General features: G+C 49.1%; 1 protein-coding gene across 1 annotated transcript in view; it reads right to left on the bottom strand.

Moving 5' to 3' along the window:
• FLII (FLII, actin remodeling protein) overlaps window positions 1-7,175 on the bottom strand; it is a 20,246-nt gene extending 13,071 nt beyond the window's left edge. Inside the window, exon 1 of the mRNA XM_017734058.1 lies at window positions 7,114-7,175. Coding sequence (XP_017589547.1) covers window positions 7,114-7,160 — 47 coding nt within the window. The 5' untranslated portion in view covers window positions 7,161-7,175. The remainder of the gene's footprint in view (window positions 1-7,113) is intronic.
• Between the last annotated feature and the right edge of the window lie 6,485 nt (window positions 7,176-13,660).

Here is a 13,660-nt window from a genome sequence, read left to right as displayed (position 1 = left end):
CTGAAGTGACCTGTGTGTCGGGAGCTCCTCAACGTGGGCTGCTGCTCCCCTGCCTGCTGCTCCCTGCTGTGAGGGCTGTGATGCTTCTAGGTGACTAGTCAGTAAGAGGCAAAGTTCTTGCACTTTATGAGAAAAAAAAAAGTTTCCTGTGTGAATAAGACGTGCCTGAGCAGAGGTGGGGGCTGGCAGAAGGAGCCTTTGGCTGGGAGGCTCTGCCAAACCTGGGGTGAGGGCAGCCCACACTCACAGGTGAATTCTGTCTGCTGGGAGCCAAGTGAAGCATGTTTGGTTCCCAGTGTCCTCTGCCTGTCCCAGCTGTCAGGCTCCCCTCATGCTCTGAGACCAGCTGGAGCAGAGCAGCCCCTTCCTGCTGCTGTGTCCTGCAGACCCCTCGGGTGCAGCGTCCTGGGTGGGTCCTGTCACCAGCACTGCACGTGGTCTCACTGTGCCAGCACTTGGGGCAGAGGGGGAGCCTCACCCACCTGTAGGGATTTTGCCAATCCAAAATAAGCCCCGTGGATGATCTGGGTTGTTGTCTGGGTGCTTGATGGTACAGCCATAGCAAATGGGGCTGGGGGTTTATTCCTTGGAAACCCTTCCAGCTGCCAGAAGGGGCGAGCTCAGCCCTACCTCTTTGTTCTGACAGTGTTGGCTCTGCCCCGAGGAAGGGGCCCTTGTCCCATGCAGTGTTTTGCTGGAAGACGTCCTGAAAAAGAGCTGCTGGCCCTGGGGAAGCTCCTGGTTTCAGCTGGAGGCTGCAGCAGGGCTGTGTCCTCTCCCTGGTGGGTGGGTGGCTGCCAGTGTCTGTCTGCAGGTACTGTGTCCCCTCCCAGTCTGTCTGGTCACCTTTTCACACATGTATTGCTGCTGTCTTGATGTCCTTTTTCCCTGGAGCCCCCCGGTATGGGGTGGGGATGCAGGGCAGGAATGATGTTGTGAGCAGAGTGCTTGCAGGAACTGAAGTGGTTTATGCTTTTTATTAAGAAGATATATTTTGTTTGGGTATTTTGTTGGTTTTTTTCTTTTCCTTTGAGTGGCTGCTAGTAGGGTTTGGTCTGGCTCTAGTCCCAGAGCAAAGGAATTTATTCTTATATTTAATGGGAAGAGCTGTTTTTGCACATGGGTGGAGCTGGAGGAATCCTGTGGACTCCACTGTGAGCAGCTGTTGTGGTTTAGGTTTCTTTACAGCTATCTTGTTTATGGGAGGAAAAAAACCTGCTTTTCCTCCCAGTCTGACAATTACTTTGTTCTTCCAAACCACTTCCCAGGTGTTAGTGATGAGAATAAACCTTCCCTGTGCACACTGGTTCTCTGGTGTCAGCTCTGTTTTGTCTCCTTTCCCCTGGTAAGGGCTGAAGTGACCCCCCAGCTGTGGTGGCCTTCTTGGGAGCCACCCAAGGCGTGCTCCTGCTGCACGGAGAGCTTGGTGTTGGTAAGATCCCATCCTGCAAAGTCTTCCTCCTCCTCTTCCAAAGCCCTGGACCCACAGAGTGCCTGACTGCCGTGTGGACAGAGCTGTCTGGACACTGAGCTTGTACCACTTACAGGGCTCAGCTGAGCATTGACCAGGGTTAGACTCCTAAAGCTGGTCCTGGCTGATGCCACCTGCTCCCTGTGTCCTGCACAGCTGCTTCCCACTGCTGTTGCCATTCCAGGGTGGCTGGCCAGGCTGCTGCCCTGCTGTGGCTCAGCAACTGCGTTCCAAAACCCTGTAATCCTGTTATTTTAGCCCAGGGTGTGTATTCTTAGGCCACGGCTGTTAATGGTGGGAGTGAGGGGTGCAGAGAAATGCGACCCAAATTCTCCTGACTTTCTGCATGGATTTAGGCCCGATAGCAATGGACTGCTGCAGAGTTTCATGCTCTCTTTCAGACCTGTGCTGCTGTGGCTCTGCTTCCAGCTGCCCTCCAAGTGCTCCAGCCTCCTACCCGTCCCCTCAGTGCTGACCCCAGGAACTGCTCCGTGCCCAGGAGCAGGATCCTGAGCAGCACTGGAGGTCCTGGCAGCAGAGCACATAGGAATCCTGTGGATCTCCCTCATTTCATGAACAGAGGAAGCCCCAACAGCGAGGGGAGAGGCAGGCTGGCTTCCCAGGGAACTTCAGTCTGAACTCAGAACAGGAAAACAGAGCCTCCCTTCAGCTCAGCCAGCTCTGTCTGTCCCGGGTCAGCAGATGCAGCTGGTGAGATAAAAAACACTTTTCCCATCTCTTTGTAGCTCACTTCTAAATTACTGTGGAGAATTTCTGCCAAGAAAGCTCCTGTATTGTTTCAGTGATTGGAAAGAGCAAGATTTGGCTGGATGCTTTTACAGTAAAAGCTTCACTGTTTTATGTAGGAAGAAATAATTAGGCAGAATTAAGGTGTCACTGCATCAAATTTAAAATTTAAATAATATTTTAATAAGAAACTTAGTAGTTTGACAAAAATAACTTTCATCAGCTAGCAGCATTACAAAGGCATGTCTCAAAGTTTGAGGAAGAACTTGCCTTCAAATTCAGCGACCATCTAAAATGAAGGTTTTTCCTGAGCACTGCAGCTGAGCTCCTCCCAGGGCAAGCACCAGATCCAGCTCCTCTGCACCTGACCCTCCTTCACTAGCAGGGACAACGCAGGTAAGGGTGACAAAAAAGGAGGAATGTTGCTCAGGTAACATCAACTTAGAAGGGAACTTAAATTCCACACTGTGGAAAGCCAGGGACTGAGCAGAGCTCAGCAGCCCTGGTGTCTGTCCTGGTGGCCCTGATCCAGCTCTTCCCTGTATGGAAAGGGCAGGAACAACCACCAGGATGGTGCAGGGGGACAATCCAGCACAGTTTTGTCCATAGACTCAGCTTCCAAGTGCTTCCTTGACATGTTCAGACTATCCCAATCTGCTCAGCAGAAGAGCAGCTGGAAACAAAAGCTGGTAGTGGAACCACTTTCCCAAGCTGGTTGAACCCTTGCTGTAACAAATGGCATCCCTTGGCAGGAGCAGCCTGCAATCAGCCCTTCCAAAAAGCACTCAAGGGACTTGTTTCCAGAGTCCAGTTCCTTGTGGCAGAGGTTGCTCCTGCAACAGTTCACAACCCCAGTCCTTCCAGGCTCTCATAGCTCCATCCCAGCTCAGTGGTTCTGAGGGCAGGTTTTCCTTGTGTGCCCAGGCTGGTGGCAAACGCTGCAGGTCCGTGGTTTCTTGGCAGCAGATCCTGAGGAGAGACTGCCTGGTCTCTTGGCCTTGCTTCCCAACCCTCTGGAGTATCCATTGCTGCCGAAGTGGTTCAAAGAGTCATCTCCAGAAGGGCCTAGAGATAAACAACTTGAATTTACAGATCTTTGAAAACATAAATAGGTGACAAACACAAGGTAAATTCAAAATAGCAGACGAAGGATTCTCAGATTATTCCTGAACCTACAGTTGCTTCAGACTTGTCTGAACAGTGAAATGTTACCCATTTGTCTTGCAGCATTAGAGACATACGGGAACAGCACAGGGAAAGCTGATCTGCCTGCTGGCATACCCTGGTCTGCAGCTGAAGCAGAAACAAAACATGGCAGAGAAGAACTTGGGGTTTAAGTAGTTTTGAAAACTTGATTTTACCCCTTTAGGCCCAAATGTCTGAGGAGGAGGAGGATCTCTCACAAGACCACATATCTCCCTCTGTACCTGGTTATGTCTCTTTTTTGTCAGCTCTCTCTCTTTTGCATCCTTATTTTGTCATTATTTTTGTTTTCAGCAAGTTTCCACACTCAGTTTCATCTCTGATCAAAGCTCCAGCATGACTTGCCCTTTCCCTGCACCCCTAAACTAGGGCAGAGGGAGCAGCACAGTTTCCCTGTGGAAACTGGATTTCTGGCATGCCAGAATGGGGTTAGAGATGTCCAGAAGTGGTGCCATGGCTCCAACTCTGGACCAAGTCAGTAACAGCTCTCATAAAGCTGAGCACTGTAATTTGGGAAGACAAATTCCCAAACAGACTGTTGGAAAGAGGGCTGGGCTTTATCCAACAAGTCATGGACAGACAGAGGATGAAGTTTACTGCACATAGAAGCCACGCATCCTGCTTGGATGTGTGCTGTGGGGATGTATGCTGCCAGCACTTGGAAAGGTAAGCTAGACTTTGTTGTTAAGAGCAACATCTGAAGCGCTGTAAAGCTGCTGACAGATGTTTTGAAGACAAACCTGACATCTGTTAAATGTATGGACCTCTGGAGATCAGCCAGTTCAACCCCCCTGCCAAGGCAAGGTCACCTGGAGCAGGTGACACAGGAACGTGTCCAGGTGGGTTTGAATGTGTTCAGAGAGGGAGACTCCATCACCTCCCTGGGCAGCTGTTCCAGAGCTCTGCCAACTTTAATGTAAAGAAGTTCTTCCTCATGTTGATGTCAAGCTTGTAGTGTTTTAGTTCCTGGCCATTGCTCCTCATCCTGTTGCTGAGCACCACAAAAAAAAGTCTGGCACCATCCTCTCAGCACCCACCTTTGAGATATTTATATGCATTAGAGATCCCCTCTCAGTCTTTTCTTCTCTAGACTAAACAGGCCCAGCTCCCTCAGTCTTTCCTCATCAGAGAGATGCTCCAGACCCTGCATCATCTTTGTGGCCTCCACTGGACCCTCTCCAGCAGCTCCTTGTTTTGTTCAGCTTAAGAAGAGCCTCCAGCCCTTGTGCCTCCCCCCAGCCCGGCCATACCTGGTGCCACGTTCTCATCTGCCCACTGGAAGAAGCCGCACTGCTGCTCGCGGGGCTTGGGGCAGGTGTGGAACTGCCGCCCCTTGTTGGGCCCGTCCTTCTGCACGGTGCGTGTCACGGCAGGCTGGTCACAATTGCACACTGCGCCACCTCCAGCATCCCGGCTGCTGCTTCCCAAGGGCTCTCTCCCTCCTCCTGGGCGCTGGAATCCCGCTGCAGCTCTTCCAGCGGTGGGCTGGAGCTGCGTGGAGCTGCGGGGAGCTGCGGTGCCTCCATCCTGTGGCTGCTCGTCAGCCCAGAGGAAGAAGTTGCAGGTGCTGGAGCTGCACTTGTAGAACTGGCGGCCGCGGTTGGGGCCGTCCTTGCGCACAGTCAGCAGCAGCGCCTCGCTCCCGCAGTTGCACACCACAGCATTCCCATCGTCTGGAGCGACTGGAGGAGCAGCCCTGGGCGTCCTGGAGGAGCTGATGGAGAGCAGGTGTCCCCGTGCTGGGTTTGAGGTCCCCCTGGCTTGCCTGCTCTCACTGCTGGCTCTGTTCAGGGAGTGGTTGGCCTGCAGGTGATGCCCGGGCTGGGTGGTGGACAATGCAGGTTGGGATGATCTGTGCAAGTACTTAAGGTCCAAGAGCTCTCTCAGCATCTCATCACAGCCTCCAATGCAGCCAACGAACTCCAGAGGCATCACAGGGGGAACGCTGCCTTTCTTGAATTTAAATTTCAGTCTGCAAGGAAGGGAAGAGTCAAAGTCTCCCAGTTTCTCATCAACAGACCTCAATTTAAACTTGAATTTTTATTTATTGTTTTGATTCTGCTATATGGAGACTAGTTTCCCCAACCCCTCTTCTTTCCATCCCCAAGCCAAGTGCTACTCCAGCTTTCCGAGACTGGAATGGAAAATGGTTGTCCAGCCTAGCCCATGGAAGTCTCTGCCCCAGTGTCCAACAGGGGATAACTGGCATGACCCACCTGTGAACTGGATGGGGTTTACACACATCACAGATGCTCTCATCCCTGGTCACATCCAGCACGAAGTCAGGGAACCAGACTGCAGTTTTACAGGCTGGATAGCCCATGCAGCTGAGGTAGAACCTGCCGTGGGACAAAGGCACTGGATGAGGAAAAGGCAAAGTCAAGACAGTCAGGGATCCATTCCTGTGTCTTCTTAGCCGTCAGAAATTGTCAAAACTGCAATTTTTAAGGGCAAATACCCACTTGACAAGAGGTTCAGCTGAGTCCACACAGCTCATGTAGCTGGTGGAGTCAGCAAGCTGCAGCCCAAGGTTTCCAAGCTTTTACCAAAGGAGGTAAATGAATGCCTGGAGAAACACAAACCAACACAGGAGGCTACAAGAGGGAAGGTCACCAACCCGCCATTCTTCCTGGTCTTCAGGACCATGTCACTGTTGCACTGGGGACACTTCCGAACAGAAACAGGCGTTTCTGGGTATACCTCATCCTGCTCTGGAATTTCTGCAGCTTCTCCAAAATACTGAGCCAGGGCCTGGTCCAACCTGTGAAGAAATGAGCAGAGCATCCTGTGTGTCCCTGCAAGGAGCAATCAGGTGCTGCAGTGACTCAGAGCCTGCTGCCCCCCACACAGCCCCTCTGAGCTTCTCCACGAGTACACTGACTCAGCGCCACATTTCTGGAACAGGAAAGGTGTGGGTACAACATGAGAGGTCAGTGCATGCTGCCATCCCCAAATTTAATCTTAACTGCTCATCCTGGTTTAAACCCTTAGCTGTCAGGAACTCCTGACAGCGTGCCAGGCTGCGAGTCATCCTTTCCCATGCAAGTGCCTATACACAGGGGGCAGAGCTCCAGGGAAACAGTGTGACAGGATCCCTCATTCCAGGGAAACAGTGTGACAAGGTCCCTCACTCCAGGCTGAGCTTCAGATGAGCAGCCAGCAGCTCCCAGCAGAGCAAAGCAAAAGGAAGAGGGAGGGCAAAGGCAGGACTCACTTGTTGGCTCTGGCCACAGCTTCAATGAAGACTTGCTTGTACTTTTGGACCTGCTGGTGCAACACTACAGATTTGTCTTTCTTCCCCTCACAGATCAGTTTTAGATCAGCCTCCAGCTCAGCTCGAAGGTCAGGCTTGGACATCTCGTAGCCCATGGAATCATAGCCTGAGGAATATATGGAATGGTAAGCGAAAGGAAGGAGCAGGTGAAGGACCCTGCCATCTTTGTAAGGGCTCTTCCCTCACCTTCCACCAGCCCCATGCCCAGGTGGCCGGGCAGGAAGCGCTGATCTGCTGTAAGCCCCACGTACATCCGCGTCTTGATCGTCTCGATGTGCTCGGCATGGGTGGCATCAGTCCCTGGAAGCAGAGAGATATCAGTCAAATCAAGGGCCAAGGAGTGATTTCCCCTGTGCCCAGGGACAAGGACACAACTTATGGTGAGGAGCAGCACTGCCCTGGTGCCCCACTGGCACTGAGGCCAGCAAGCTGCTGGTGGCACACCCTGGACATGAAACTGCCCATCTCCCTGGGTACTGGAGGTGCTCTGCAGGCTCCTGAGGATGTTTGGACTTTGCCCTTTATATCCCTTTATTATGCACATTTAAGTGATTTCTTATCTACAGCAACATTTGGAGAATTCCCTGGGGAGAACTCCCTCTGCCAAGAGCGAGAGGCCACGCTGCCCACACTGACCAATGCCGTGTTTTTCCATGAGAGCAATGAGATCTGCTTCTGTGAGGAGCAAGGGAGGACTGGTTTCCCCATCCACCATCTCCACCGTGGTGGGCTGAAAGCGAGACCCCTTCTGATACAGCGGGATAACCTGAAGGGAAGGAGAATCTCTTTGAAAATGCTTTCTGGTCCATTCACTCAGGACAAAGGCTCTGAGTGAAGCGGCCAGAAATGGTCAAAAGATGTTTTTCAGAGAAGTCTGAAGTTGGCAGTGAAGTGCTACTTCAGCCTCTCCCACTTATGTCACTCAAGGGGATTACCTTATCACTCCACTTGTCGTAAGGATATACTTCCAGGTAATTTCGGGCCAGGATCATGAGTCCTTGAGCAATGAATTGCTCGTTGGCAATGTCGATCTCCACGGTTGTTTCCTGTCCTTTGGCATCTTGAGAGCAGCAAGCCAAGAAGTGGCGCACGATGAATTCGTAGAGTCTCTGCTCATTGCCCTGAGATCGAACAGTGGGAAGGGTCAGTGTCCTCCCAGGTTAACAAGACATCACAAAATCAGTGGGAACTCAGGTGAGGATTTTCTGCTAATGACCATGTTAAGACTTTTATCTTTATTTATCAAGCAACACAATCCATCCAGCTCCCTCTGGTTATACCCACCTGCAGGTTGCTGGTGTATTTTGTGGGGTGAATGGGAGGGTGAGCCTGATCGGATTTGGTTCCACTCCGAGGGGTTGGCCCACCCTGATCCAAAATCCTCTGTGCAAACTCTCCCCAGTTTGGGTCCTGTGTTTGCTGTTCTACCAAAGCAGAGAGGTTCAGCTCCTTGGGGAAAATATTGGTCTCGGTTCGGGGGTAACTAATGAACCTTAGGAAGAAAGACAGGAGAGCACTTTGAGAATTGCTCCAAGACGCTTCCCATTTTGGACAAAAGGCCATTTACTTTTAAAAGAATTAAGTTTACCAAGCCAAGTCTTGCTTTCTTACCCTTTAGTATAGAGTTTTTCTGCTAATGTCATCGTTTCCTTTGCATTTATTTTCAGTTTGCGGGAAGCCAATTTTTCCAGTTCCTGCATTGGGAAGAGCCAGAAAACCCAAAAGTATTAGTGGATAATTCAGAGCAGTGAGTAAAACATCTGTTCAAAGTTCTTTTCAGAGAAATTCTTCCCAGAGTTCAAACATACCACAGTGTCCAGGGGCAGGGGCCTCCATTTGCTCTTTGGCTTGCTCACAACATCAACAACAGTCGCTACTGGATCCTAAACACAGTAAACAAAACCCACATCTCCTTTAGGAGTTTACACAAACTGTTCTTTAAAAGTCTTGAACAAGACAGATACAGGGAATGTTTGGCTGAATCTGGATTATGCAACTATTTACAAGCTTTCCTACCTCCATACACATCTGGTAAAGGACCAGGCACGCTGTGTGATTGAAGAGCCGGTTCCTCTTCCAGTTGAAGACCACGCTGCCATCTTCATGGTTGTGGGTCACTGTGATGGACAACAGAGCTGGCTGATAGAGGAGCCACAAAATGGAAATACCACAAAGGCACTTGGAAACCTTCCAGCTCTGCTCAGTGGTCACGGCAGAGGAAGAGGAAACCACCTCTGCCGCATTTGGTGTTTGTTGCTCCAATGTTTTTCCTTTCTATCCACATCAAACCCTCCAAGATGGAGCCCAGGGCTGTGTTTCCCCAAACATACCCTTAATTTTGAAGAAGGCTTCAGGAACAAAGGCCTGGATGGCTTTGAAGCGTTCAACTACAAATCCCAGTGTTGGGAACTGGCAGCTGCCGTAGCTGATGAGCTGATCTGCTAAAATATCAGGGAAGATCTTCCGCAGCCTCAGAGTCTGGAATCTGGTGAAGGCAGCACCTGAGGAAACAGAATGGGCACCAGAACTGAATAGTACAACGTTGAATGATAATCACAGCACTTCAGATCCTTTTAATAATCTGAGCATTAATTTTACTCTGTTTAATACTCAGTTGAAGAAGCTTGTCAGTATTGCACGAACTATAAACTTAATATTTGCTTAAAGGAGAGATTTCCTCATTTCAGGAAGAATTTCTTCACAGAAAGGGCTGTTAAACATTGGAATGGACTGCCCAGGGAGGTGGTGGAGTCACCATCCCTAGGGATGTTCACAAAACAACTGGCTGTGGCACTCAGTGCTCTGGTCTGGTTTACAAGGAGGGGACTGTCACAGGTTGGACTCAGTCTTGGTGTTGATGATTCTCTGATTCAAAGAGCACATTTCCCGTAAAACACAAAATGTCATTTAGTTGTATCTGATCTAAAAATCAGGTTTATGACACTACAGAGAGCATTTCTGCCTTGTGTTGAGGTTGCAGTAACAGATGTTCACGTACCTATCCTGAGGTCCAGCTCCTGCCTGACGTCGACGGCATCGCTCGTTTTTTGGTCGGGCTGGGTGAGGTTCTCGCAGGCTGATCTGACAGCATGAAGTGTGATCTCGGAGAAGCGGGCTCGGAAAACCTGGAGGTTTGGCTTTACTGCCAGATACACACAGAAGAGAAATCAGAGTGACTCAAACACCAACGGAAAGGAGCAATTAATAAACAGCTATTGTTGAGAGAGTGTGCTGTCAACTGATTCTACAGCTTTCCAACAGCTGGATGCATTTCTGATCTATTAGAGCCACATATTGATCAGAATTAGCCAGCATTTAACCTGGACACAATAAAATTGAGAATTTTCCTCTGCTAAAGGAGTTGTTGAACCATCAGAACATTAAAACTCAGACTGATGAAGATGCTCTACACACCAGCTCTACACACATGGATGATCTCAAAGCCGATGTTCTCTCCTTCTCGATCACAGTCAGTCCAGATCACCAGGGCTTGGCACTGCTGGATTTCTCGTTCAAGGGTTCTCTGAGAGGAGAAAAACAACACAAGGAGAACATTCCAGGCTGCTTGCTTTGTCATTTAATTTCAGAATGACTCACTGAACACGAAACGCAACGTGTATCCATGGAGATGGGTTGTTGCAATAACATCTTGTTATTGTGTGTCTCAGGAGATCAGGCAGCTTTCAAAAGATTTGAGTCATTTATTTACATCTAATTCTGTTAAAAGCTTGGCTTGGAGTGAGATGTACCACAATCTGTTTTCTAAAAATGTCTTTTTCTATAAAACTGAGACACAATCACCGATTCCACCTTGTTGGAAAAAAACATTTCTATTTTTAGCTTTAGCACTACTTGTACATGAGAAGAAGAGTTTCAATGTCACAAATGAACAGCATATATAGTCCTAGGAAATGTAGGAGGAATCTGCTAAACTGCAGAAATTTGAATGTTAAGGACAAAGATAAGATCATCCTTCTGTCTGGGACAATATTTGTTTAACCAACCCCTGAGCTCAGTTTCAAGGAAAGTCTTAACCATGATGTACCTTGATATCCAGGTAATTTTCAGGGCAATACTTCTCAATTTCAGCATCAAAAAGAGCTAAAGGGTTGCAGCTATGCCTGGAAAACAGAGGACAAACATGTGTGCATCACATAAACTAAAACACACATTTGTGAGACACTAACTGGTGCTCTCCAAGTACTGGAATTAATGTATTTTATTACAGGCCTAGTCTCAGACAATGCAGAGCTCACATGAAATGCTGAGTAACATTTAAAAGCAACAGAATGAAAAATCAGCCAGAGATAACAGCAAATCTGGAAGGCAACAAGCAGCTTCTCGTATTTGAAGCCCAGAGAACAAAAGGAGGTAAGGCAGAGAAAGAACCTTGCTTCCCAGAACAGCTCCTAGCTGAACAAAGAACACATAACCATCCCATTTTGGAATCAGTTAAATTCCCTGCCTTGATGTATTTTAACCAGTATTACATCTTTAGGATTTTTTAGCACTCTGAAGACAGGAATTTGAAACAATATTTTGGCTGTTTCGTATAAAATTTGGAACTTATCACCCTGCTCTGAGTTAGAGTCCCTCCCTGCCCCCTTGTCTTTGAGGTTGCCGTGTCCCAAGGCTGTGTGAAGGAGGTGCTTGCAGTGTTGAGGATGAGAGCAGGAGGTGACAGGCCCTTCTTGTGAAGGGCAAGAGATGACAAAGCCCTTCCTGCCAGGGGCATGAGGTACCAACCATTTGCGAAATGGCATGATAAAATCATGAGCCAGTAAATGTCCTGACACGGATGTCATCACCATGGTAACGTTCTGCAAGAGACAGAGCAAGGAAATTAGTGCCCATCACTCACCAAAAACTACCCACAGCCCCCAAATCTCCCTTGGGTTCTCAATTTACATTATTAGTGACACCTTTCTCCTGTTAATCATGGAATGGTTTGGGTTGGGAGGAACCTTAAAGCCCATTCACTGCCACCTCCTGCCATGGGCAGGGACACCTTCCACTATCCCAGGTTGCTCCAAGCCCCATCCAACCTGGCCTGGGACACTTCCAGGGATGGGGCAGCCATAACTAATACATCATAACAAGCTCTATCCATGGCCTTATCCTCAGTTTTTGTAGGAAGCTCCCAATTCTAAACAGCAATGTGGTTTTGACTGACATAAAACCAGAAAGCTGAAAGATTTAGAGCAACAAAACAGGTGGCTGAGCCAAGAAAACAACATCTGACTTTTCCTCATCTCTGGGCAGAACATCCCCATGGCTGGAGCTGTGTTTTGTAACTCCTGACAAATGGCTTTTATTAATTAGTATTTGTACTTCATTAATCCAGCAGCAGATTGAGAGAAAACTCTTACCTGGCCAAACATCTGGTAGTCGTATTCATAGATCTTGTTGAACTTGGAAAACCCTTCTCTCTGGAAGGAAGAGAATTCCTGAGTTTCTGGCTTTTAACAGAAAACAAACTCTTAATTTTTTTTTAATTAATTTTTTAACAAGAAACAAATCCATCCCATCTCGCTTTATCCACACTGGGATGGAGGCACAGGGCAAAGGAAAACCAGGTACTGGAGCTAACAGGAATTGCAGCAAGGGGATGGAAATCTCCTGTACCATTTATGGAGACACTGAAACGGTGATTTCCAAAGTAAGAGGATTTTAAACCATTCCTGAGGGTGATTCCACGGTTATCTCCCCATGGATAATGAAGAACTGATTTGTTTAATGGGGCTGGCCAGTGTTCAGGAACTCCTGACAAACACCTGTCCTGTTCCAAGTGACAAGTAGTGTCCCCAGGGTTACCTCCCACCTAAATGGGACTCATGGAAGTTTCTAGATTCTGTATTTGCTGTTTTTACAGAAGCAGGATGATTTCTTCATTGGGACTGTCAGCGCCCAGGTTCTCAATAACACCTTTTATTCAAATAAAGGAGGTTGGAGCCATGTGGGGGTCAGCCTTTTTTCCCAGGTAACAAGTGACAAGATGAGAGGAAGGAGCCTCAGGCTGTGCCAGGGAAGGTTTAGGTTGGACATCAGGAAGAATTTCTTCATGGAAAGGGTTATCAAGCATTGGAACTGCCCAGGGAAATTTGGAGGCACCACCTCTGGAGGTATTCAGGGAGTGACTGGAAATGGCACTCAGTTCTCTGGGCTGGGTGACAAGGTGGGGATTGGTCACAGGTTGGTCTTGATGATCTCAGGGGTCTTTTCCAACCTCAACGATTCTCTGATTCTGGTCTAGAAGCACCTTCTAGTTCCTAAGTTTGGAAACAGCAGGTGATTATGCAAACTGTTAACGGTCACAACCCAGAGCAGCAGGGAGGAGAGATCTTTCAATTCCTCTTCTCCAAACCATAGCCTGTTTTTGCTTTATTTGGTGAACTCCAGTAAACCCTGACGCTGATGCTGCAGAAGTGGTGCTTTTGGATAGGAAAATGCATGCCAATGGGTGGTGTCAGTTTCTGAAGCCTCTGAAATACGCTGCTAACCCAGGAACGACCCAGAGGGCCCTCACCATGGAGCTCAGTGCCTGGGGAAGGCAGCCTGGGCAGAGGGAGCTCCCACTGGACTTAAACCACAAGGATCTGAGACTCCCAAATACATTTGGGCAAGCGGTGTTCGTCCACAGAACAAAGCCATTCTTGTACCCTCGTGTGTTCAGAGACACAAACAGTGCCAAGTGTGGCACGTGCTGACGTGAAGTGTCCATGCCAAGCTCTGCCAAGAGTGCTGGGGCTGCCGCACATGCCATGGACCCTCCCCAGCCAGCTAAGCCACTCCTGTCCGTGTACCAGGGAGCAGCACCATGTGGGGTGTTCCTACCCGCCGCATCCTGCTGTTGGAGAGCAGGTCAGCGATCCCTCGGGCAGCATCGTTCTTCTCCGCCACGCACAGCACCTTGCGGATCCTCTGCAGCGCCAAGTCCTCGGCGGCCCGCGAGAAGAAGCGCCAGG

The sequence above is a fragment of the Corvus brachyrhynchos genome, unplaced genomic scaffold (genome assembly GCF_000691975.1).
Source record: "Corvus brachyrhynchos isolate BGI_N302 unplaced genomic scaffold, ASM69197v1 scaffold5, whole genome shotgun sequence".
NCBI lineage: Eukaryota > Metazoa > Chordata > Aves > Passeriformes > Corvidae > Corvus > Corvus brachyrhynchos.
Note: the sequence above shows the minus strand (reverse complement) of the source record. Positions and strands in the feature narration are given on the sequence as shown.